The sequence below is a fragment of the Pteropus vampyrus genome, unplaced genomic scaffold (assembly GCF_000151845.1).
Source record: "Pteropus vampyrus isolate Shadow unplaced genomic scaffold, Pvam_2.0 Scaffold336, whole genome shotgun sequence".
In the NCBI taxonomy this organism is placed as follows: domain Eukaryota; kingdom Metazoa; phylum Chordata; class Mammalia; order Chiroptera; family Pteropodidae; genus Pteropus; species Pteropus vampyrus.
This window is the reverse complement of record NW_011889117.1, coordinates 1,744,753-1,770,157: the sequence shown is the minus strand read 5'-3', so window position 1 is coordinate 1,770,157 and position 25,405 is coordinate 1,744,753. Positions and strand designations below refer to the sequence as shown.

The 25,405-nt window shown below is 45.2% G+C and overlaps 1 protein-coding gene across 6 annotated transcripts; it reads left to right on the top strand.

Moving 5' to 3' along the window:
* On the top strand, positions 1 to 22,360 carry GGT7 (gamma-glutamyltransferase 7). Of its 6 annotated transcripts, none has more exons than XM_023522226.1 (16): positions 2 to 215; positions 6,952 to 7,187; positions 7,512 to 7,663; positions 8,874 to 9,003; positions 9,868 to 9,935; positions 10,146 to 10,219; positions 10,544 to 10,740; positions 12,612 to 12,699; positions 14,264 to 14,391; positions 14,566 to 14,654; positions 15,955 to 16,104; positions 16,214 to 16,331; positions 17,098 to 17,235; positions 18,388 to 18,487; positions 20,317 to 20,380; positions 21,580 to 22,360. In XM_023522226.1, the coding sequence occupies exons 1-15, from the start codon at positions 47 to 49 to the stop codon at positions 20,340 to 20,342; spliced, it is 1,863 nt and encodes a 620-aa protein (XP_023377994.1). In that variant the 5' UTR covers positions 2 to 46; the 3' UTR covers positions 20,343 to 20,380; positions 21,580 to 22,360. The 6 variants fall into 6 exon arrangements, with proteins under 6 accessions (XP_023377995.1, XP_023377994.1, XP_023377993.1 ...); XM_023522225.1 differs by having other exon boundaries at positions 18,388 to 18,531; XM_023522227.1 differs by lacking the exon at positions 20,317 to 20,380 and having other exon boundaries at positions 1 to 215; positions 8,874 to 8,991; positions 18,388 to 18,480; positions 21,580 to 21,642.
* The last annotated feature ends 3,045 nt before the right edge of the window (positions 22,361 to 25,405 follow it).

The following is a 25,405-nucleotide window of genomic DNA, read 5'->3' as shown; positions in this document are numbered from 1 at the left end:
GCACCACTTCCGGCAGGCGCTGCGCTGCTGGGGGGCGCGGGCGAGGATGGCGGCGGAGAACGATGCCAGTCAGGAGAGCGCCCTGGGCGCCTACTCGCCCGTGGACTACATGAGCATCACCAGCTTCCCGCGGCTGCCGGAGGACGAGCCGGCGCCCGCGGCCCCTCTGAGGGGCCGCAAGGACGAGGATGCCTTCTTGGGAGACCCCGATACAGGTGAGGCCCGCTGGCCCAGTCTCTGCCTCTTGGGACGTCCCTGGCCCTTCATCTGCTTGGAGCATCACCTCCAGCCTCCATCTCCCTAATTCAACTCCTTCCCCCTGGACCTCTTCCTTCTCCTGCCTTGTCTCCGTTAGTTAACTGATGGGGTTGGGGATGCATTTCTGTCTTGGAGTCCTAGAATGCGACAAGGGAGAATGATGCCAGGGACTGCAGTGGGAGAGATGAGGGTTACCTCCTGGGAAAAACCAACTAATTAGGAAGGAATGTTAGAGGGGAGATCCTGAGGAAGAGATATGATCACCCAGAAGAGGCCTTTCTCTAGTTATGGGAAAGAGGGTAGGAGAAACCAAGTCAGAGACTGCAGCAGGATGAATAGAGACTAGGTCTTGAAAAGAACTTCCACACAGCCAGGGATTGTGGGAAGGAGAAACCATAGGGAGAAGCTGAGAATCTCTTCATGTACAGGGATGGGTAAAGAGAATATGATTTTGTCTGTTTGCGTGTGCTGGGTATTGGTAGACAGGGGGATGGACTGCATGACCTCTCAAAGTCCTTGGGGACCAGATTGCCTTCAATGCCCTGTGGATTACCTCACCCCCGCCAGAGCCAGGGATCAGGCTAGGATGTTAGTGAGGTACCCTGTCTCCTAGGAAGCAGGCTCCAGGATTTTACAGTGTTCTCCTCAGCCCTCTGCAGGGACTGCAAGGGATGGAAGGAAGGAGGAAGGAAATAGGGCTTGGGGAAGACCTGAGGGCCAAGAGCTCTCTGAGCATTTCTTCCCTAGTCTTCTCTCTGTTATCTATGTGGCCCAGCTCTATCATTCTCTCCATTATTCACCCTCCATCCCCCATCCCTCTTTCCCTCAACGTCACTTCCTGGCATTAGAGCATCCTTTTGCTTCACTCTCTCTTCCTCTCAGTGCCTGCACTTGAGTCCTGTCCCTTACCAGCCTGGCAAATCCTGCTTTTCTAGCCCAGCCATCTCTAACTTGGCCCTTCTGTAGCTACTCCCAGCCTGACAGCCCCAAATTCTTTCCCCCTCCACAACTTTCCGGTCATCTGGCCCTCACCACAGGCCCCTGCCAACCTGGCTAGACTGTACCCTACCTAGAGATGGGAGGATAGGGAAGCTTATGAGCATGAAATGTCAAAGCTACAGATCAAAATTTCTTTTCCAGTGGAGAATAGGAAACCCTTGTGCACTGTTTGGGGGATTGTAAATTGGTACAGTCACTATGGAAAACAATTTGGAGGTTCCTCAAAAAATTAACAATAGAACTACCTTATGACCCAGCAATTGCATTTTTGGGTATTTATCCAAAGAAAACCAAAACACTAATTTGAAAAGATATAAGCACTTCTATATTTAGTACTATTTACAGTAGCCAAGATATGGAAGCAACCTAAGTGCCCATCAATAGACAATTGGATAAAGAAGTTGTGGTTCATATATACAATGTAATATTACTCACCATTAAAAAAATGAAATCTTATCATTTGCAATGACATGGATAGTCCTGAAAGGTATTATGCTAAGTGAAATAAGTAAGACAGAGAGACAAATACTATATGATTTCACTTATATATGGAATTTAAAGAACAAAATAAATGAACAAACATAACAAAAACAGACTCGTAGATACAGAGAACAAACTGGTGATTACCAGATGGGAGGGAGGTTGGGGACTGGATTAAAAAGGTGAAGGGATTAAGAAGTTCAAATTGGTAGTTACAAAATAGTCATGGGGATGTGAAGTATAGAATAGGGAATATATATAGTCAATAGTATTGTAATAACCATGTATAGTGCCAGGTGGGTACTAGATAATCAGGGAGATCACTTTGTAAATTATGTAAATGTCTAGCCACTGTGTTGCACACCTGAAATTAATATAAAATAATATTGAATGTCAACTCTAATTGAAAAATAAAAATTAAAAAAATAACTTCTTTTCCAGAGAGAGTAGCCCTGTAATCAGGAGGTAGCAGGGAGAAGAGTGGGAAGATGTGTTCTGGTATATACCAACCTGAAACCAGATCCGTTATTCAGGGGTCAGGAGTACCACTTCTGGTCCCAGCACTGCCCTGACTCACTGTGTGACAATAGGCACACCTACACTGACCTAGACCTTAGCTTCCTTTTCCAGCTCAATTGGGAATGCCTATCTCTCTCAACCTAGAGATTGGAAACCTCTGATATGCTTTCTCCTGGCCTCATGTAAATGCATTTATCAAAACCTGTGATTATTTGTGTGACCATATGATTACTTGATGTCAGTAAACCCTAGGAGGGCAGGATCATTGCTGCTTTGTTCATCATCCTTTCTCTACCATTCAGCAAAGTGCTAAGCACTCAGTAAAAATTGTTGAATGAATAAATGAATGAGAAAGAAGATCTCAGAATGAAAGAATGTCAGAGAAGGGGATTCTCAAAACTTAGGGAGTACCTTGGGGAGTTAAAAGAAACTCTGCCCTAATTTGTACAAAAATCCCGCAGAGACTTTGGTCACCTGAGTGTCTGGAAACCTGCACTGTATGCCAAGTTTATGCATTAGGGTTTTAAAGATCTTACCATCATATCTGTGTAGTCATTTCAATGCTCTGCCTCCCAGCACTGCTTTCAAGCCCCAAGCCTCCTTTGGCCTAACTGGACCAGCCACCTGGCCAACATGGCCTTTTATGTTCTCAACCTGGTGGTGCCACCTAGTGGCACTGCCCCATCCTCTTAACCAGGACCTCGGCTGTATCCAGCTAGCCTTTAGCCTGCCACTCCCTAGAACCAAGTGCCGGATACCTCACAGCAGACCCTGTGGAAAACAGAGCTAGGTGATGACCACTCCAGGTTTGGAAAAATACTTTCTCTCCTCTCTTCTGAGCTCTAGGCCTATGTATTCCCCTCTTTCCCAGGCATCTGCCTCTAGAGGTCTTACAAGTGTCTCACCTTCAGCATGTCCTATGCTGAACTCATCGTCTCTTCCCCATACTCATGCTCTTCCCCCAATGTCATTCTCAATGAATCACACTGTCATTCATTTAGTCTGCAAAGTAGAATCCTAGGAGCCACCCATGATCCCCCTTTCTCTTCTTCTCACTTCTAAATGGTGATCAGATGTTCTCTGTCCCCTCCTAAGTATCTTCCAAATTCTATCTCACCATACCTGTCATCACCACTGTAGCCTAAGCCACCATCTTCTCTTATCTGTATTACCCATAAGCTTCTAGTTACTCTTTCTGCTTCCTGTCTTTCTCTTCACTCCCGCTCAACCCCAATCAATCTACCATCCTGCGCTTCTGATCATGTCACTCTTTGGTTCAAAAATCTTTAGTGATTCTCCCCTTAAGGTAGTAAACAAGCCAGGGAAGACCTCAGTCTCTAGCCAAGATCTCTCTCTTCTGAGCTCTAGACTTGCCAAGTCAACTCTACTAAGGGTTCTTTTGTCATAAACCCAGCTAAAACTGAGTTATATCTAGAAAGAGAATTTTATTGGGTAGCATAACTGAAAAGTTCAGGGGTATGGAGCTTCAGGCATAGCTGCATCTAGGTACTTAAAAAGGAATAGGCTTTTCTCCATCTTTTGCTTTGCTTTCCTTTTTAGGGGTTTCATCTTCAGAAAGCCTCCCATATTGTGGGGGCAAGATGCCCCTAGCAACAACAGGCTTACATCTTACCACTTTAGCAACTGAACCAGAAAAAAAGTCTTTCTCTTTCCTAATAGTTCCATCAGAAGAACAAAGTTTGAGTCTCATTGGCCTGGTGCTGATCACATGCCTATCCCTGAACCAGTCACTGTACAGAGGTTCCTGTTCTGACTGGCTAGGCCTAGCTCGTATATTTACTCTAGTCAGGAATGAGGAAATGAGGAATGAGAGAGGAGATGATGTTCTCTAAAGAAAATTGAATAGGCAGTGATATCTAAGCAGATAAAAATTAGATGCCTACTACGCCAGCTGCCTCCAGACAACTCTTGCTGGTGTTTCACAAATTTAGAAGAGCCAAAATTAAACTCATCTTTTCCCCAAAACACTTGTTTATTCTGGTTCCAAACTAACCTTTTCCCAGTGTCCTGCTGTTGCTCTTACATATCAGTAAAATCAATGGTATTATTGCCCCAGTACTTACACAGTAGGGTACTCAGTAAATATTTTTGTTCAATAACTGAATAACAATAATTGGTGGAATAAAAAGTCTTGAATAGATCCAACTCTGATGGGGCCATATCACCTTTATCACTTGGATTCTCTTATTTGATTGGAGAAAACAGATTTAAGGACAAGAACCTGCAAATATCAACTAGAATTAGCTTATAAGGTTGGTTTTTGAGGGTGGAAATGGCTCCTGATGCCATGTGGAACAATGGAAAGGAAGTTTTCAAGTTATGGAGACTCTTGGTTCTGCCATTTCTTTATTTATGACCTTAAGCAGGCAGTGTCACCTTGATCGGTTCCCAGTGTCCTCATCTGTAAAATGGAGAAAGTGGACTATCTCATAAAGTTATGGGATATGTATGTAAAGTGCCTGATATGTAGTCAGCATCAATAAATATTAGTTCAAAACCTTTTCCTGTAGTCCTTTTGAAATCTCTCGGGGCCAAGGAGAGTTCTGTGCCCACAGTAGGTGTTTACCATCTGTTTGTTGAATAAATTCAAGTTTTATTTAGACTCTGCGATGCTGGAGCTGAGAGAGGCAAGCATGATCAACTGAAAGAGGCTTCTAGAGACAAGTTTCTTTTTTTTAATAAAAATTTAAATACAAATTACATGTTTGTGGTAAAAATAAGTAAACAAGCAAATGAACAAGGACTAGTGAGGAAAAATAAATGTTCCCTTCCCTATTGCTATCTCTTCACATTTTTCCTTTTTATTTAAAAATATATGTATTGATTTAAAAAATATATATATATATACATATATATATGTGAATGGTAAAAATTTCAAACAAAACATTCTCTCATCCCATCTCATTCACACTTTCAGTATCTTTCTCAAAAGTAAATACCATAAATAATTTCTAAACATTATCTATATACACATGTGGTTTCTTATTGACATAAAAGAAGAGAATGTGGATGATGGAGGGCCTTGAACACCAAGCCAAGGAGCTTAGATTTTTTATTATGTTGACATTGGTGAACCATGATAGTATTTTTAATAGGAAACTATAAGTCAATTTTTAATATTATCCCACAGACTTTTAAAGAGGGGATTCACCTAGTGCATAGTAGCAGGTGCTTAAAAAAATATATCGAATGAATGAACTTCTAAAAACACCTTGTGAGTATAGCAAGATATTGAGGTCAAGATACCAAACTATTTCTTTACTGTTCACAAACACTCAGAACCTTTAGGTCATTTAGAGGCCTGAGTTCAAGGCTGAAAGCACCCAGGGAAGGGAACTGTGGGATAGAGGAGGGTATCAGCCCTGGCCAAGATGGAAAAAGGGTGGAAATAACTTTGAGTAAGTACCTAAAGGGTGCCTGGTATACATTGCCTCATGGAAAACTTGTACGAGTCTGGTCAGTTAGGGATTAGTTCCATTATTAGGATGAGAAAAGTGAGGCTCATGACTTGAAGTGATTTGTCTATAGTCACTCAGCAGATAAGTGGCTTTCAGGTCTCCATGCCTCCACTCTGCCATCCTCAGATCCATTCCCCCAGATAGCAGCTAGAGGGATCTTTTAAAACACAGAACAGATGGCTTCACGTTCTCGCTTAAAACACTCCAGTGGCCTCCTGTGGCTCTTAGGTTAAAATCCAAGCTTCTCACTAGGCCCACAAGACCCAGTGCATCTGGCCTAATCTCCACCCCACTGCTCTTTCCCCCTGCTCACTACGCTGGAACAACCCAGGGCTTGGTTATTTTTTTCTAATGTGCCATTTCATTCTTACCTTAGGGCCTTTGCACCTGCTGTTCCTTCTTTCTGGAACACCACATATTCACCCCTTGCTCTACATATGGCTGGCACTTTCTCATCCCATAGTTCTCATCTTAAAAGTCACTTCTGCTGAGAGGCCTTGGCTGATTTCCCCAACTAAGTATCCCCCAACACACACTACTATTGTCTCATTTAATCCTTTTTCTTCATAGCACCTGCCACAACTTGTAATTATAGACTCCTTTGTATATACTTACTTGTATATTATCTTTTTCCTCCACTGGTCTGTGAACCCTAGGATGGCAGGAACTTTCTGTACCCTTTCCCCTAGCATCTAGCATAGGGGCAGATACATAGCAGACCCTCCATATTTGTCGAATTAATGAATGGATAACTGAAGGGAGGTTGGAAGACAGGGCCTGTCCATTCAGGTTGGATAGCTGTCTCCTTGCATAGAAGATTGAGCCCAGCTCTAGCACTATCTGGTTTCCAGTGAGAGCCCAACCCCGCCCACTCCCCCCCCCCCCCCCCGCCCTCTCCAGGAAGTGTTCACAGCTCTGGGTCCTGGGTCCCAAGAAATTCGTCCTAGGGGAGGTAATCCAGACGCCCTGCTGCCCACCTGGGGGGTCCCTTCCCTTTCCCAACTGATCGCTGTCCCTATCTGCCCCGGGGCTTAGGGAAAACCCTGAAAGGTGAGCAGCGCGGTGTAGCGGCGTTTGTTTGAAGGGCACAGAGGAAGTGGGGACTGGGAACATCCCCGCCTGGAGGGCAGGCAGGGCAGGTTAAGAGGCGCCAAACCGACACCACCACCACCCCATCTCCCCTAACCCCCACCTCCCACCCCCGGGCTACTCGCAGACCCGGACTCCTTCCTGAAGTCAGCACGGCTGCAGCGGCTGCCGTCGTCATCATCAGAGATGGGCAGCCAGGATGGGTCGCCTTTGCGGGAGACGCGCAAGGACCCGTTCTCTGCGGCCGCAGCCGAATGCTCCTGCCGCCAGGACGGGCTCACAGTCATTGTCACAGCCTGCCTCACCTTTGCCACGGGTGTCACTGTGGCGCTCATCATGCAGATATATTTCGGAGACCCTCAGGTGAGAAATTGCTTGAGGAGACCGTGGGAATTGGGGAATGGCTGAGTGGTGGAAGTGGGCCTGGAATTGGAAAGGGAGGAGGGTGGTGACATGAGAGAGGAAGTTCCCAAAGGGAGGGGCTCCTGGTATGAAGGGACAGAACAAGGAAGGGACCTGATCAGGTAGGAGGCACATGAGATAATGAGGGAAGAGTCAGGAGAGAGTCAAAGGAACAAGAGAGCAGGGCTCCCACCCCCACCCCCACTCCCTGTGGAGGTTGGTGGAGGTGCCCTGGGAAAGCAGGGGACTCCTACTGCCCTTACCTAGTCCCTTTTTCCTTCTCAGATCTTCCACCAGGGTGCCGTGGTGACCGATGCCGCCCATTGTACATCACTGGGCATAGAGGTGCTCAATAAACAGGGATCTTCCGTGGATGCTGCTGTGGCAGCAGCCCTGTGTTTGGGGATCGTGGCTCCGCACAGTTCTGGCCTAGGCGGGTAAGGAGCTCCCAGCTGTGAAGGTTGGGGTCCCCCAGGCTTACTTCTTCTGGTCTGTAAGCCTCATGTGGCGGGGAGTCCTCCAAGTTTGAATAGAGGGGCAGTTGGGCCCCAACTTTTTGTATTTTCTCTTTCTATGCCCAATTTCACCACCTTCTCCTTGTACTGAGTCACAGGAGGTGTTTTCAGAAGGTTCTTTTTTCTAACTTGGAAAATGAGGTACACAGGTGGGGATATGCTGTCATTAATTAAGCCAATGATACTTTTAGGGTCACAAATCCCTGTGAGTCTATTTAAAATATACCCCAGGTTTACTGCCCAAAATACAACCCAGGCTAAGAACTCTTAGCCTACTAAGATTACAGACTGGCTACCCATTGCCACACCCAGCACACAGACTGGTTTCGTTTGCACACTTAAATTTTTAAAAATTTGTTTCTTATTATTATAAAGTTGAGAATTTTCATAAAAATTTGGATTTCTAACATCTCTTAAACCTAGAGAGACCTGGTAACACTTGGCCCACATTTCCACATGGCTGCAATTATCTAGAGCTGAGTAGAAGCTACTTCCCATGTTGAGGTTCGTGCCTGTCCACTTTGCCACAGTTCCTACCACTGTTTATTGTTTATCTGTCCTGCTTTCTTTATTATGTTACTGGGCTGTGAGCCAACCATCTCAGATGCAACTACCATCTCGGATGGAAACAAGCCACAGAAAAGGGACAAGCTGACGAAGTCTATATCTTGGTTCCTTTAAGACCAGCTCTCCAGTCCTTACCAAAGAGATTCCCTTTCTGGTTTTGCACAGTCTGTTCTTACATAATTCAGTCCTGGGAGAGGGAGCGGGGCATACCAAAGAGGCAGGTGCAGGAAGCTGGCAGGGGTCCAGCTGTGGTCTGGGGTGGGGTGGGGGCAGAATGTCCTGCTCTTCCAGTCTCTGGGTTTTTCCTAATCAGGGATTAAAGTCTCCAGTGACAGGCTGGGAAAGGTCCACTGACTCTGGATACCTGCCTTGATTTCACTCACCAGTCTTGTGGTGTGACTGTGTCTGTGAATCACTGCTGGAGAGGGGGCTCAAACACCTGACTCCTGGTGACAAACTGAGCCTACAGCTATCACCATTACTATTGGGGGTTGAGGGGTCGTAGCTTAATTGTTAAGAAGGGTGGCATCTTTTCATCACCCTCTCCCTTCTGTGTCTCTCCCAGTGGGGGTGTGATGCTGGTACATGACATCCGACGAAATGAGAGCCACCTAATTGATTTCCGGGAGTCTGCACCAGGAGTCCTCAGGGAAGAGGCCCTGCAGAGATCCTGGGAGACCAAGGTGGGGACTCTGGTGAGAAGAGAAGGTCCAGGATGGGATCTCCCTTCATTGCCCTCTGCTAACCCAGGCATTACTTTGCTGAATATTTACTGTAGAGGTGAGGGAATGAGCTGAGCAGGATGCTCTTAGGCTCTGAGGGAGACAGGCAGCCCCCCAAATAAAATAATCAACCAAAAGATCTCAATGGTGGATAACAGCCAATAAAGCAATACCTTTCTTCTGGTGACCTTGCCTGTCTGGCACATAGAAAGGGGAAAAAAAAAGGCCATTGAGCAGCCTGAGATACACAAAGTTGCCACACTATCACTCACACATCTCCCTCTGAGCCTGCTGACTGTAACTTCCACAGCTTACAACATACTGGAAGATTAGAGAGGAACTGCTAGAGGCAAACCCACTCTCCACTGAGAGCAAAGGTGGAAATAGAATAACTTGGGAAAATAGATATTTAGTGCAGTGGCAAAGCCAAACACACCTTGAGTTATCACAGCTCACAGTAATGGTGATGTGATAACGGAAAAGTTCAATGAAGGTCCCTTGTGCACTATTTTAAGAGGCAGAAGTAGGTATAATCCAATGTAGACAGGTTCCCATCTAAATTGGTTATATTCTGGCTCTTAAAAGGGTTTGTTTAATTTATAAGTCCCTCAACTATGATGGATAAAGGAGGCCTCTTTGCATTTGCTGATAGGGAGTCAGGGAGATGGGAGGGAGGATGCCTGCTGGGACAGCTTGTCCCTCCTCTGGGATACCTTGGCCTGTGTCTCTCCCCTGTGCCAGCCCCCCATCCCTGGCTTGGGGCTCTGCGGAGTTCAGCCCAGCCCCCCCTTCCAGTGACCTGGTCTCCTCTCTCCCTCGCCTGCCCGCCTCGCCCAGCCTGGGCTCTTGGTGGGGGTCCCCGGAATGGTGAAGGGGCTACATGAAGCTCACCAGCTCTATGGCAGGTAAAGACCCTCCCCCCGGGGACCAGAGGCCCCTGCCTGCACCCCTCCTTTGGTGGCCTTCCTACCTTCCCGGATTCTTCCCTTCCCAACTCCCCCTCCTAATATCCCCTTCCCTTGCCAGGACTCTCCTTCCCAGGAACCCCCCTCCCCCCAGGACCCCTCCTCCTCCCCCCAGGACCTCCTCCATCCCCTGCTCTCCGGCCCCCTCAGATTGCCATGGTCCCAAGTCCTGGCCTTCGCAGCAGCTGTGGCCCAAGATGGCTTCAACGTGACCCATGATCTAGGTCAGTGGGGTTTGGGGGTGGGGGAAAAGGCATGAGGTTGATGGAGAGGGGTGGGGAAGCTCTGAGATTTGGGGCCCAAGCCAGAAAGCACCTCTCTTCCAGTTGGCTCTTCAGACCTCCTCCCCACCCCATCCCACCCTTACCAGCCTCAAATGAGATCTGGGAGGGGCCCATATACACCCCCACTTCCCCCATAACGGGCACCTGGGGGACCAGAACTCTTAGAGCGGACCACTTAGCCCCCATCCACCCCACCTACTGTGTGACTCAGCCATTGGGTCCAGCCCTGGCTTCCCTTGCCCAGCCTCCTGTCCCTGCCCACAGCCCATGCCCTGGCTGAACAGCCTCCACCCAATGCGTCTGAGCGCTTCCGTGAAACGTTCTTACCATCTGGTCACCCACCGCTACCTGGTTCTCTGATGCATCGGCCTGACCTGGCTGCTGTGTTGGATGCACTCGGCACTTACGGCCCCTCTGCCTTCTATGCTGGTGGCAACCTCACGCTGGAGATGGTGGCAGAGGTGAGCACTTTGGGAGCCCCTCTGCACCTTCCTTCCTTGTCTTCCTTTCTACATATATTTACTGGGTATTTCGTTTACTTGAAATTCTAGAATAGACAAAACTAATCTCTGGTGATGGGATTCAGATCAGTGGTTGTCGGGATGGGAAGGGTTGACTGGGATGCACAAAAAGAACCTCCTGGGATGATGGAAATAGTCTATCTTGATTGGGCTCCCAGGGCTGGTCAACCTGTACAGAGGCCTGTCTTGTCCCTCCCAATCCTGGTGGAAACCCACAATCAGCCTCATCTTCCCTGAACTCACAATCCCACTCTGCCCTTGGGTTTTCTAGGGACTGAGGGAAATGCCTCTTTCATTGATGACTATTAAGACTGAGGGGATTGACACAAGGGCTTACCAACACCCTCAAGAGTCTAAGTCTGAGGCAATAATGGGTTCTGAGAACTGTTGTCAATAGTCCAAAACCCCTAATGGAAAATTATGTTAAAGATAAGGATACACAAACCAACTCAGTGGTTCTCTAATCAGTGCAATGGGAGTGATTATATCTATCTCTGCCATACAGTTGTGGGAACTGAATAAATCTGTCATTCATTCTACATTCACAGAGTTCCTGCTCTGTGCCAGACCCTGTGCTGGGCATTGGAGGTATGGATGTGGTAATAGAAACCCATCTCAAATAGACTTAACTGGGAAGTCCAGCAGAGTGTGGGCTTTAGGTCTGCTGGATCCAGAGGCTCCATCCACACTGTCAAGGCTTGGTCTTTTTTCCTTCTGTCTCGTGACTCTACTGTCCTCTGTTTGAATTCATTCTCTGTTGGATCCTTTTCACACCTGCTCCCCACCAGCCATTCTTGCAGCAAGCCATCCCAGAGAAAAAGTATTCTCATTCTAGTAGTTCTAGCAAAAGCCTCAAGGTTATGTCTCATCAGCCTGTCATAGGTCTCATGACTATTCCCAAACCAATTACTGCGCCATGAAAAGTAATGCTCTTATTAGCCAGACCTGGGTCGTGTATCCTCTCCTAGAGGTGGAGACAGGGATGAAGGCGATTCTAATAAAAACCATCAGAGCTTTAAAAGAAAAAAAAAACCAAAGTCGAGTTTATTAACTTGCCAGAAAAAAGAACACATGTACACCAGCCAAGAAATTCAAGATATAGTTCACTGAGGGTAGATTAGAAGTGAGAAGTTTCAAGTACCGAAAAAGGAGAGGCTTCTTAGTGTTATGCTACTTTAGGATTGAAAATTAGCATGCTGGATAGGATGGAATGAACCCATTGGCTTATATAAGATTGGTTCATTAGTCAGTAGAGTGCTTAATTATGTCATTTCTGCCAGGGTCATCTAGAGTTTATGATTTTGTTGTGGTTTTAGTTGGTTGTAGTGAAATGAAGAATTCAGTTTTGATATCTCTCAGGCATGTGCTGCTGTAAGTGGAAAATCCTTTTTTATATATAAGCAGGGGAGGGGGGCAGTTTGTACAAAGACATGGAATCGTGAGTTTAGGAACTGCAGGTCACTCTGAGTGGCTGTACAAAGCTCACTGGGGAATAGCAGGGCATGAAGTAGAAGATATAGGCAGGGCCAGATCACAAGGGACCTTGAATGTCAAGCTAAAGAGGTCATTTATGAAATGTACCCAGCACAACGTCTGACATAGTAAGTGCTCAATGTTAGTGCTTCCCCGCTTCCTTTTTCCTGGGATACCCAGGCTGATGGGGTCCCTCAAGGCCATGATGAGAGTTGCAGAAGACATAAAAGTTATAAACATCTGACCCATCTATGATCCAAATACTATAAGCCAAGTCCATATGCTCACCATGTGATGTGTGGCTTACAGTGGCGGTGGGGTCATTTTCTCTTCTCCAGGCTCAGCACGCAGGGGGTGTCATAACTGAGGAAGACTTCAGCAACTACAGTGCTCTCGTGGAGAAGCCTGTGTGTGGCGTATACAGAGGTGACCTCTCCTCCAGCTCCAAGGGTCCCTACTCAGGAGAAGCCTCCCAATCCCTGGCCACATGCTTTTGGCCTAGAGAGTCCTCCCCTTTTTACAGGAGAGAAACTGAGGCAGCTAACTGTTGAAGCAAGCCAGAGCCAGCCTACCTTCCAAAGTAGTCATAAAGTCAGTTACCTGAAGTATTTAGGATATGGGGAGGTAGGTCTTGTCAAAAGCTCAGGTCTAGAAGTTGGGGTTCTAGCCATAGGTGTTCTTGATATGGTCTCTGTGCTTCCTTGCTCCATCCCCAGTCCCACTCAATGCCCAGTACTAGCCAAGAAGAATTATAAGACCAAAGTCCATCTAAGCTTCTGGTCATAACAAACTTTTCAAGACAATCATAGACCCGCCCCCTCATTGTTCCAAAAAGAAACTGAGGGCCCAGGGAAGGAACAGAACTTAATCTGTCAAACTCAAAGCCAATGAAGAACACAGAAAGCCAAGCTGATGACATGGGGAAATCCATGTGCGCTGAACTCAAAGTGGCGGGTTCCTAGGTCCCTCAGGAGGTTCACAGGTTTTCTCCTCTAGGAGGCCCAGATCACCTCAAGCCCCAAGAGAGACTGCCTCTGAGTTCAGGTTTCTAGGCCTCAATCTTCAGCCCGATTCCTCTACCAGAGGCAGTAGTATATGGAGCAGATGAAGAACATAACTTTGGAGCCAGGAAGACCTGGATTGGAGTACCAGCTGTGCCATTCACCTTGAACAAGCCCCTTCCAACTCTGAGCCTTGGTTCCCTCCTTAAAATGGAGATAATAATAGTGCTTACCTCTCAGGGTGGCTATGAGGATTGATGAGATGATATTGGAAGTTGCCCTGATCAGAATGGGCACTGAATGTGTATTTGATTTTCCATTTTCCCTCCCCAGCCTGTTCTCTTGGCAATGTTAGTACCTTGAGTACTCTGGGCTCCCCTTGTCTCCTGTAACCTTAGACCAGCTGCCTCTCTGTGCCTCAGTTTTCTCACCTATAAAATGGGGATGAAAACAGTACCCATTGTGAGGATTAAATGAGTTAATTAGTTACTGTTTGTGTTATACATCAGGCGTTATTATTCCTTTGATGTCCACACATCTAACAATAGGGGCCTTACGTAGGAAGAAGAGGTTGCTGCTCCCAAGAAGTTTCAGGGATGGATTGTCAGGGGCCCTGAATAGTATCCTGGCCTGTGGGAGGAGATGAAAAGAGACACATGGTGGCCAGGAATCCGGACAACTGGACACCTGTCACTGTTCTCCCAATGGCCTATATTATGACTCTGAGCAAATCACAGTCCTCTTGAGCCTTACTTTCCTTGTATGGAAGAGGAAAATGAATACCAGTGTTCTGGGTTGGAGTCCTGGCCCTGTCCTTGACTTGCCATGTGAACTTCAGTGTGTCCCTTTGCCTTTCAACGCTTTTCCTCTCAATGCAGTTTTCCTATCTGATGAGGGAGTTCAGTGCAGTGGTCTCAGTCTGCATGATGGTGGGATGTGGAGATGCCTTGACCCCTCCCTTGCCATCTGGTCATTTCCTGTCCTTTCAGGCCACCTGGTTCTCAGTCCCCCACCCCCGCATACAGGCCCTGCCCTCATCAGTGCTCTCAACATCCTGGAGGGCTTCAATCTCACCAGCCTGGTATCCCGGGAACAGGCTCTTCACTGGGTGGCAGAGGTAAGGTCGACCCCTGCATCCAACCCTGGGTCTGGGGACACTGGGAGTAGGGGTCTAGGGTACAGCCATGGGGCAGGACTAAATCCCCTCCAAGTTTTCTCACACAGGAGGATCTTCGGTGTGGGTGCTGGGGAGGGCTTGGCAGCCTCTGCCACGTTCCTGCTCCGTTTTCAGACTCTGAAGATCGCGTTAGCCCTGGCCAGCAGACTGGGAGACCCTGTCTATGATTCTACCATCACTGAGAGCATGGATGACATGCTCAGGTGGGTCCTGCATCAGAATTCTGGGGACTGCAGAAGTGGTGGTGGGTGTGAGGAAAGGATCAGGTGAAAAGCAGCCAGTGGAGCAATACGGCCTGAAGTCCCAAGTCAATTTCAGCTCAACTGTAACTCACAGTGTGACACTGTTTGCTTCTCTTTGCACCTCAGTTTCTCCACGTGTACAATAAGTTGGTCTATTTCATATGACTCAATTTTTTTGACCCTAGCAGGGCCCATCTGTTCCCCCTTTTGAGTGAAAAAGAAAGCCTATAACAATGAAAAGAATCTCCAAGAAAATACTGGAGGCTTTGGGAATTTTGATTATAATTTATCTACGTTAGCAGCATAACATAGTAGTAAGACTGTGGGCTCTTGTCAGACTGCCTCAGTTCAAAGCCCAAATTTGTCATTCACTAGCTGTGTAGCCTTGAGCAACTCATTTAAACTCTCTAAATCTCAGTTTCTAAAGGAGGTCTGACAAGAATGGTGCCAACCTTATGAAGTCGTGGTGAGGACTAAGATCACACATGCAAAGCAGTTAGCATGTTGTCCGGCATATAATAAATATTCAACAAATATCATTATTATTATTAATTAGCAATAAGAGTAAGAATGGTTACTATTTAACTGCTACTATAACTGGCTAGCTAAGGGACAGTCGTAAGCCAAAAATAGAATTAATGTAAATTTGTATTTTCCTAATTTCATAAATTTGTTTTCAAGATCAATACAAATTTAGCTCTAAAACATACACACAAACTTATATTAAACTCATTCAACTAATTCATCCAATAACTAGTTAGTTATTAAGGGCTTATTATCTGCTAAGTCCTGTGTCTTCAAAAAAATATTCTAATAGCAAGTAAAGATTTCTGTATACAACCCCCCCCCACACACACACACTGAACTCTTAATAAAGCTTTAGTTCTAGACTACAAACATTAGGTTAAGTGAATTCAGTGTATTCACTCAAAACAAATATTTTCTGAGCATCCACTATGCCCTAGGTATTTTCATACAAAGGATTAAGTGAAAGTCAAATAACTAAAAGATTCTTGATTTAAATACTAAATAAAAGTTGGCTCTAGAAGAGAATCTGAGTAACACCTAAATAAATTAATTCAGTTCAACAACTATTTCCTGGATATTCCCTATATGCTAGGAACAAGTAAGCTTCTGCTCTCATAGATCTAATAGTCCAGTAGGGGAGGCAGATATTAATCACACAGACATTACAAAGTGTGGTAGGTGGGATGTAATGAGAGCCTGCTGTGTATTTGTCTCCTGCTCCATGTTTCTTCAGCAAGGTGGAGGCTGCCTACTTCCGGGGCCACATCAATGACTCCCAGGCGGCCCCTGCCCCACTCCTGCCTGTTTATGAGCTGGACGGGGCTCCCACAGCTGCCCAGGTGCTCATCATGGGCCCTGACGACTTCATTGTGGCCATGGTCAGGTATGTCAGCTCAGACTCAGAACCTGGCACAAGGGATCATGTGGACCAGGGGGCTGGGTGGGAGTGAGAGTGGGCTCAGCGCTCACCTGGCCCCAATGTCGACCCCCAGCTCCCTGAACCGGCCCTTTGGCAGTGGCCTCATCACCCCCTCGGGGATCCTGCTCAACAGCCAGATGCTGGACTTTTCCTGGCCCAATAGGACTGCTAACCATTCTGCACCTAGCCTGGTAGGGTCTTGCTTCCCTTCTACCTTGGGGTGTCCAAGGCTAGGTAGGATATGCTGCAGTATGGCTGCCCCTCCCTCCCTACTTACTATAGGAACTTCCATTACAAAAAGGAAAAGAGCCTAAACAAGGTGTCCACTTCACCTTTAGCCCAAGTCTGGGGCTTGGAGCTTGGTGGGTCTGAAGGAACCTTGTCCCATTCTGTCACTGTTTTACTGTGTGACCTGTGGAAAGTCTCGCCCCCTCTCTAGGCCTCGGTTTCTTCACCTGTACAATGAAGATATTGGCTCCTGATTTTATGTTTTGGGTGCTTTTTAACACTAATGGTCTATGACTATGTGATGCTGAGCTGATGTGACTCAGCCCTAATGTTGGAGAAAGAAGGTAGGAATTAGTGTCTGTTGGAGGCCAACACTCTTACACCCTGCAGGCTGGGGCCCCAGCACCACAAAGACAGATATGACCAGGGTGGAGATTATCCTGTTCTTCTCCATAGCCATCTTCCTTGGCTTGGTCCCCTCCACTGACACCCATGGTAGCCCCATAGTAACCCCATAGGTTATGGATCCACCATCCACCCCAGCTACCCAAGTACCCTGCCCATTTCACAGATAGAAGACTGTGGCCTGGGGAGAGACCAGTTTCCCATAAAAACTGGGCCCATAGAAGATACAGGTGAGGGAGAGAGGTTGGAAGAGTGATGAAGTAGCCCTTACTCTATCTCACCCCACCTTTCATCCCCCTTGTGATTTTGGTCCTCTGAAAACAGGAGAATTCGGTACTGCCGGGGAAGCGGCCACTGTCTTTCCTGCTGCCCACTGTGGTCCGGCCAGCAGAAGGACTCTGCGGAACCTACCTCGCTCTGGGAGCCAATGGAGCTGCCCGGGGCCTCAGCGGCCTGACCCAGGTGAGGTTTCTTCCATGGTAGGCCTTTTGTAGCCAGGAGCCAAGCTGTGGCCTGGGCCATAGATGTCTCTTGCTCATTCTCATCTCTTAAGCAAACATCTCTTACAGCAAACATGGACTGGGTTGCTTTGTGCCAGGCTCATCCTGGGCATTGGGCACCTAGGCTGTGCTGAGTTTCTTAGTGAAAACGAAGCCCTGAAGCTCCTTGTCTTGCCAGGTTGTGGGGGAAATTGCAGGGCCAGTAGAATTGAGAGTGACATAGCATCTGGGCTGCCTGGGTTCTGTCAGTATCAAGTTCTATCATGCCTCTGCTCAACATCTGAATATGCAAGCAGCCGACTTTAAGGTCTGATTTTGAAAGGAAGGACCTTCTACTCTCTAAAATGCCTCACAACAATTCCACAAATGTCTTGAGCCCCTGATATATGTGCCAGGGCACATACTTTGGCAGGTGGTGAGTTAACTAACCTGAGCTTTGGAATAAGACACCCTGGGTCCCAACCCCAATGCTGCCAATTTCCAACTTTGTGATGTTGGGAATTCACTTAACCTCTCTGAACTTCAGTCTCCTCATCTGTAAAATGGAGATAATAACATTAGCTAACATTCTTACTAAGTGCTGGGCTTGATATTACATGCATTAGCCCTTTAAGTTTCCCAACTTTGGAAGAAATCCTTATTTCTATTTCGTATGTGAGGAAACTGAGGCCTGGAGAGGTTAAGAAGTTAGGTCCAGTTTAGTAAGAATGGGCAAGTAGTTTTGTTCCAGAGCTCATTCACACTGCAAATAAGCTAAAGGTACCCACATTGTGCCCTCGACCACCCTCAGCAAATAACCTTGCCCTGGCTAGGGAGAAGGGAGGACAGCCCTGGGCTGAATTAAGGGAGACTGGGTGCTAGTCGTGCCTCTCCCCTGGCTCTCTTTAAACTCTGAAGTGAATCACTTTTCTTCTCTGGCCTTCAGTTCCCCCTCTGTGAAATGGGGACAGTCATCACAGACCTGCCTGTCTTCTGGGGCTTTTGAGAGGCTCAGATGTTACCCTTGGTGTAAGGAATCTAAAGACTAAGAAGTCTGGACCAGAGGTGAGGGCTGTAGAGTCCTGAACCCCCATCTTTGGGATAGCCCTGACTTCTGCCCTTTGGCTGCCCACAGGTTCTACTGAATGTCCTGACCTTGAACCGGAACCTGAGTGACAGCCTGGCCCGTGGTCGTCTTCACCCAGACCTGCAGTCCAACCTCCTGCAGGTGGACAGTGAGTGCAGAGAAGAGATCCCCATGGGGTGGGCACAAGACCAGGTAGAAAAAGAGGCTTGTCTCAAAGGTGCCCTTGCCTCAAGTAGTACCAACTCCCTGCCATTGAAAGTTTCGTTTCTTCCAACTGACTCCTCTTGAAACAGTAAAAGATCAGGGGATTGGAGCCAGTCCTACTGTCTCCTGGCTGAGTAGCCTTGGGAAATTCATGTCTCTACTCTGAGCCTCTGAGCCTCAGTTTTCTCATATGTAAAACAAGATTCATTTATTCATTGTGCAAACCATTCATTCAGCAGTTTGTATTGAATACCTACTGTGTGCCAGGCATTATCCTAGGTGCTGGAGATACTGCATTTCCAGGGAGAAAGGAAAATAAATCATCAAAGAAATGAGAAAACAAAATAAATGTTCTGCAGAGCAGAACATTTATTTTGTTTTCTCATTTCTTTGTAAAGCAGGATAATGTATAGGACTGACTCAGTGATTGTTGAGGGCTTCTCTTTGGAGATATTTAAGTTGAAATCTGAAGAGTGAGAAAGAGCCCACCATACAAAGAATTGGGGCAGGCTTTATAGGCCAAGGGAACAAATGCAAAGAGTTCAGGGCAGGAATGGGCTTTGTGTGTTTTAGTAGAAAGGAAATCAGGGTGAGTGAGGGTGAGATGAGACCAGAAAGGCAGACAGGGGCCAGATCATGGACCTTATAGGTTATGGTGAGGACATAGACTTTTCTCTAAGGACAGGCACTTAATTTTGGACGCAGCTTCATTTTGTAAATGGGAAAGTATGTACACCTTTGAGGAGTTTTTATTACAACAGACAGTGTGTTATGCAAGTCCAAAGGGGAGACAGAATTGAGTGAGACATGGTCCTTGCCTGTTCAATATTCCCATTTTATAGATAAAGAAACTGATGCCCACAGAGGTTATAAACTAGTCAAGGATCAAGCAGTAAGTGACAGAATTGAGAGTAGAACAAATACCTGGATGATACTAAAGACTCAGTTCTTTATTGCATGGCTCTAGATATCTCCTAGACTGAAGGAGGTTGGAAGCTACCGACCTAGATCCTCAGCAGTCACAACCTATAGTTGGCAGGTGACACTTTGGATTCCAGCTGATAGATGATGAGGCTGTCCTTATCAATGCATTTTGCTCAACTAATATCTTCTCATTTATAACAAATGTGAAGCTTTATGCTAAATTATTTGGGGGTGATGGTGGAGTGAGCCCTCCCTTGAGGGGCTCACAGTCACAGACAGAGATACGAGGCAAAGGGAAAGTTCATCTACCTGAGGACTCTGGGAGGCTTTATGGAGGAGGTGACAACTGGCTGGGCCTTACATATGAGCAGGAATTGGGAGTGTAGAGATAAAGAACATACTGGACAGGGGAACAGCCTGGGCAAAAGCCAGGAGCCCAGCTGGACTAGAGACATTGTTTTCCAAACTTCAGAATTTATCCATCACTTTCATGATTTTTGCCACATTTACGCATCATCTAAACCATTAGATGGACTATAAATGGACTCTCGTTTTAACCTAAATGTATTTTTAAAGTAAATCTCATATCACAATGCCAAATGGAAAAATGGCAATATTTGCCACAAATGGATGATAAATAGCTATTTAAAAAATCTAATATTTTTAGGTTTCAGTTAGATATTGTTGCCCCAGGAAGGCTCTGCGACCTGCTCTCTCTTTTAAGGAAGGAGGTGAGACATGTTAGAGACCAGACTGAAACTTAGTCCTTGTTATTATCCAAGAGATTGAAAGTGAACCAAGAAAGAGACTCAGTGATTTAATGCTATTCAATGTTGTCTTTATCTCCAGAACTACCCTCCAGTAATCCCATTTGAGGAAATAGGCCCACATCTTTGTTGAAGAGCAGTGGGAGGTGAGAATACAGGGCTTATCATGGAGGTCCATGTTAAGAAGCATGGACTTTATCCAGTTGAGTAAGGGGAGGGATGTGACCTGATTTGTTTAATGTAGGGGAGGTAGGTTGAAGGGAGGAGAACTTAAGTTGGGGAAATACAAGAAGCGCTAGGATAATGGCCCAGCAAGAGATGATGAAGAAAGACCTGAACTTAATGCAAGAGGATGGGAATTTGTTCATTTATCCAATAAATACTTGCTTAACATTTACTATGTTCTTACCCTGTTCTAGGTACTGGAGATCAATAGTGAACAAAACATCCCTGCCTTCAAAAATCTTATCTAGTGCAGGGAGACACAGTAAATAAATAAATCCAGGTAGCATTAAGTGCTTTGAAATAAAACAAAGCAAGGCGAAGAGAACAGGGGCTGCTGTTTTAGATAGTGATCAGGGAAGTTCTTGAACACTGGAATGAAGTAAGAGAGCCAGTTTTATGACCCCCGAGGAGGAGAGCATTCCAGGCAGAGAGAACGGCAAATGCAAAGGCCCTGAGATAGGAGTATGTTTGGCCTCTTTGAGGGACAGCAAGGAGGCTAGAGCAGAGTGAACAAAGGGAGAGAGTGGAAGGAAGTGAAGAGAGGAGTTTAAAGAGGTAGTGAGGTCCCAGATGATGTTGGGCCTTAGAGGCCGTGGTAAGGACTTTGGATTTTATTTTGAGTCATCAAAGCTGTTAGAGGGTTTTGAGTGAGGAAAGCGACATGGTCTAATGGTTTAAAAAGATCTCTATGACTGCTGTGTGAATAGGCTGTAAGGAAGGCAGGACTGGAAGCAAAAAGACCAGTTAGTGGGCTATGCAGTAATCCTGGCAAGTAATGATGGCTGCTTGGCCTAGGCAGGTGGAGATTAAGACTCCAAACTCCTTTTTCCAATATTAAGAATGACTGTATATTATTGATCACTTACTGTATGCAAAACTTTGAGTTCGGTGCTTTCTGTATATTATTTCCTTTAATCACTGCAACAATTTCATGTAGTAAATTCTTATGTAATCCCCATTTTATGCACAAGGAGACTGAGGCTCAGAAAGGTAATTTGCCCAAGGTCACACCACTCTTCAGTGGAGTATCCAGTACCAGGACTCAGGTATGACCATAAGATTCCTGAGCTAGTGCTCTGAACACTCTGAATGTGTGTGTATGTTGGGGAATGGTTTTCAGGTGAGTTCACAGAGGAAGAGATTGAGTTCCTGGAAGCCAGAGGTCACCACGTGGAGAAGGTAGATGTCTTATCCTGGGTCCATGGCAGCCGGAGAACCAACAACTTCATCATCGGTGTGAAGGACCCTCGGAGCCCAGATGCAGCTGGAGCCACCATCCTGTAGAGCTGTGGAGTGGGGCGGGGGTCTCTGCTCCCCGCCTTTGCATGTTCCTAGAGTCCCTCCTTCTCCCGGGTTTGGTCTCAGGGGGACCCCAGGGATGCTCCAGATCAGGGGCCAGAGGGGATGCTTAGCAAACCCTATCCCAAAGTAACTGGAAAATTCTCTATCCAGAGGCCTGTGGTGGCAGCAGTGATGGTGGTGGTGGTGGTGGTGGTGGTGGTGGTGGTGAGTGTCATTGTTCACAATCAGGCAGGCAGGACCTTGGGGAGTCAGACTATCTGTCTGTCTGTCTCCTTTCCCTCAGCCATCCTGGCCCTGAGCTTAGGGACATGCTTGCAAACCCTTCTCAAGGGTCCTCACAACCCCAACATCTCGTCTGGCCTCACCTGGGCCTTGTCTTCCAGCTCCCTTCTCCTGTCCCCAGCCTCATTTCTTAAATGACTAGGATTTTTTTTTTTATTGGCCCTTCTTGGGGGGGGGGGTGTTCCTCTCTTCCTCTCACCAGGGTGAGGCGGGGACCTTGCATCTGGGGGGCTCAGGGTGTGGAATAGGAGTGGGGGTAGGGACCAGCTCAGGGGCTTCCATTTGCAAAGGGGAATTAAAGAAAGAATATTGCTTAACCATGGCTCTGGCTTGATTTATGTTTGGCTGTGTTGGGAGTGTGAGTGAGAGAGGTCGAGACCTCGCCTCACCCTGTTCCAGTATCCCTGATTCCAGGACATACTGGATTCAGTTTTGTGGGGGTCTTAATAATATCTGCCATCTCCCTAAGACTTGCACTATAAAAATTATAAAGATAATTAATAACAATAATTATAATTATAAATAGCATCCATCGAACACTTACTGTGTGCCAGGCTCTATGCTAAACACGTCATGTGCATAATTTTATATATTACAAACCTCATGAGGTAGACACTAATATTATGCCCATTTTATAGATGGGAAACTGGCAAAAAGAGGTTAAGGGATTTGTCTAAGGTTCCTCATGTGTTAAATGGAAGAACTGGGATTTAATCTCAGGATTTCCAGCTCAATTAAGAGCTCTTAACCATTTAGACATCTAATAAGTGAACTATTTGTTATAAAGTATACTTTATACACTATATATAGCAGACAATAAATACCTTTTATAATTATGTCATTCATGCATGAATGTATCCATCCATTACATTCCAGGTACTTTGTTAGGCACTGGAGATTCAGCTTTGAACAAGACTATTTTTTATATGTTTGCATTCTACAGGGGGAACAAAACATTAGAGAAATAAGGACACAGACAATTAGGCTTACTGCCATCATGATAAGCTCTACAAGGGATGCTATCAGAATGTATAACAGGAAAGTTAATCTCATTCAGGGGTGGGGTTGGATCAGCCAAGACCTCCCCAGGGAGATGGTGAGGAAGAGTAGGATTGACAGAAAAGGATTAGATGTGAAATATGAGACTATCATTTTAGGCAAAGGGATCAGTATGTGCAAAGGTCCTGTGGTGAATATGTCATGTTAAAAGAGGTGGAAGAATGCCAGTGTATTCTTCCTAGAGCAGGGGTCTGTCAATAAACTTTTTCTGTGATGGGCCAGATAGAAAGGATTTCATGCTTTGAGGCTATATAGTCCTTGTAGTAACTACTCAACTTTGCCGTTGTAATGCAAAAGCAACCATAGGCATTATGTAAACAACTGGCTATGTTCCTTTCTCATAAAGCTTTATTTTACAAAAATGGCCCAATTTAGCCTAAGGGCAGTAGTTTCCTGACCCCTATTCTAGAGCATACTGAGAGCACGATAGTATGAGATGAAACTGATGAGACATGTTTCAACAACCTTATGGGGCTGGTGTTAATTCCACCATTTTATGGATGAGGAAATTGTGGTTCAGAGACAAGAAGTAACTTGCTTAAAGTCACTCAGCTGATAGCTGGCAGATCCATAATTCAAAAGCAATCTGTTTGACTCCAAAGATCATATTCCTGTCTTCTTAAAACTTTATTATTTTATCTAATTATAGATGTAAGAGTTATTTGAATATCAAACAGTCCATAGATACAATGTAGATGATCCAAGCCCTCAAAATCTCAACTTTCCAGAAATCTAGTAATTTCATATATATTCCTCTCTTTTTTCTGTAGATATAACATTTATACTATTTAAAAATAAAAAAGGGATTATATTATTCACACTGTCTACATCTTCCTTTTTTTTCTACTTACCAATATATAACACAAACATTTTTTATGTCAACATCAAAACATATGGATCTACTTAATTGTTTATAATGATGCATCATGGTTCATTGGAGTGTTTAACTAGTTTCCTATTGATGACATTTTGTGTGGTTTCCACTGCAACTTGGAATATCTTTGCCCTGATGTTTTTAGGTGCCTGAGCCACCCCTCTAAGTCATACCAACTCTCCTAAACTATCTTTCAAATGATAGATTACAGGACCTTCCATGTACCATGCTTTTGTGGGGTCACATAGGTCTCTTGGGTCATTTCTTAAATACACATATAATGACAACTTTGAATAAAAGATTCGTTTGATGGAAAAATTCTTATTTTTAAAACAAAATTCTGATATCTTAGAAAATCTGTTTCATCACTCAGTATATGAAATATCATATTTTATTCCGCAAATATTTTCTTAAGTGTCTACTCTCTGTCATGCACTGCCTGAGGCACTGGTGATACTGGTGAACAAGACAGACAAGGTTCTTGCCCTCCTGGACTTACATTCTTAATCATTTTTACTTTATTTAGACTATACTATCCTGATCTACCACAGAAAACAAAATTCACCACTTTGAGAACTCTCAATGAAATGAAGATACAAGGAGCTTGGAAATTTGAAGAGTTTTTACAATATTCTCTCAGGTCTCAGTAGCTTAAAGATATAACTACTTGCTTCTTAAATTGGATATTTTGGTATTTCCTTCATATCTTGGTTAAGATATAAAGCTTCCTGATTTCAAAACTTTCTACAAAATTATAGTAATCAAAACAGTGTGGTATTGGCATAAGGATAAATATATTAATGGAATAGAATTGAGAGTCCAGAAATAAACTCACATACCTATGGTCAATTGATTTCTGAAGTTTGACCCCTACCTCACATCACATACAAAAAGCAACTCATAATGGATCAAAGCCCTAAATATAAGAGCTAAAACTGTAAAACCCTTAGAAAGAAACATGTAGGTAAATCCACATGGCCTTTAATTTGGTAATGGTTTTTTAGATATAACACCAAAAGCACAAGCAACAAAAGAAAAAATAAATTGGACTACTTCAAAATTAAAAACTTTTATGCGTCAAAGGACACTATCAAGAGAATGAAAAGACAACCCCTAAAAATGAGAAAAATATTTACAATCACATATCTGATAAGAGTCCAGTATCCAGAATATATAAAGAACAGTCAAGAGTTCAACAATCCAATTAAAAGCTGGACAAAAGATTTGAACAGATATTTCTCCAAAGAAGATATACAAATGGCCAATACGTCTATGACAAAATACTCGATACTATAAGTTACTAGGGAAATACATATCAAAACCACAATAAGATACCACTCCACATTATTATAGGTTGGCTATAATAATAATTTTTAAAAATAATTTTTAAAACATTAACAAGTATTGGTAAAGGTATGGAGAAACTGGA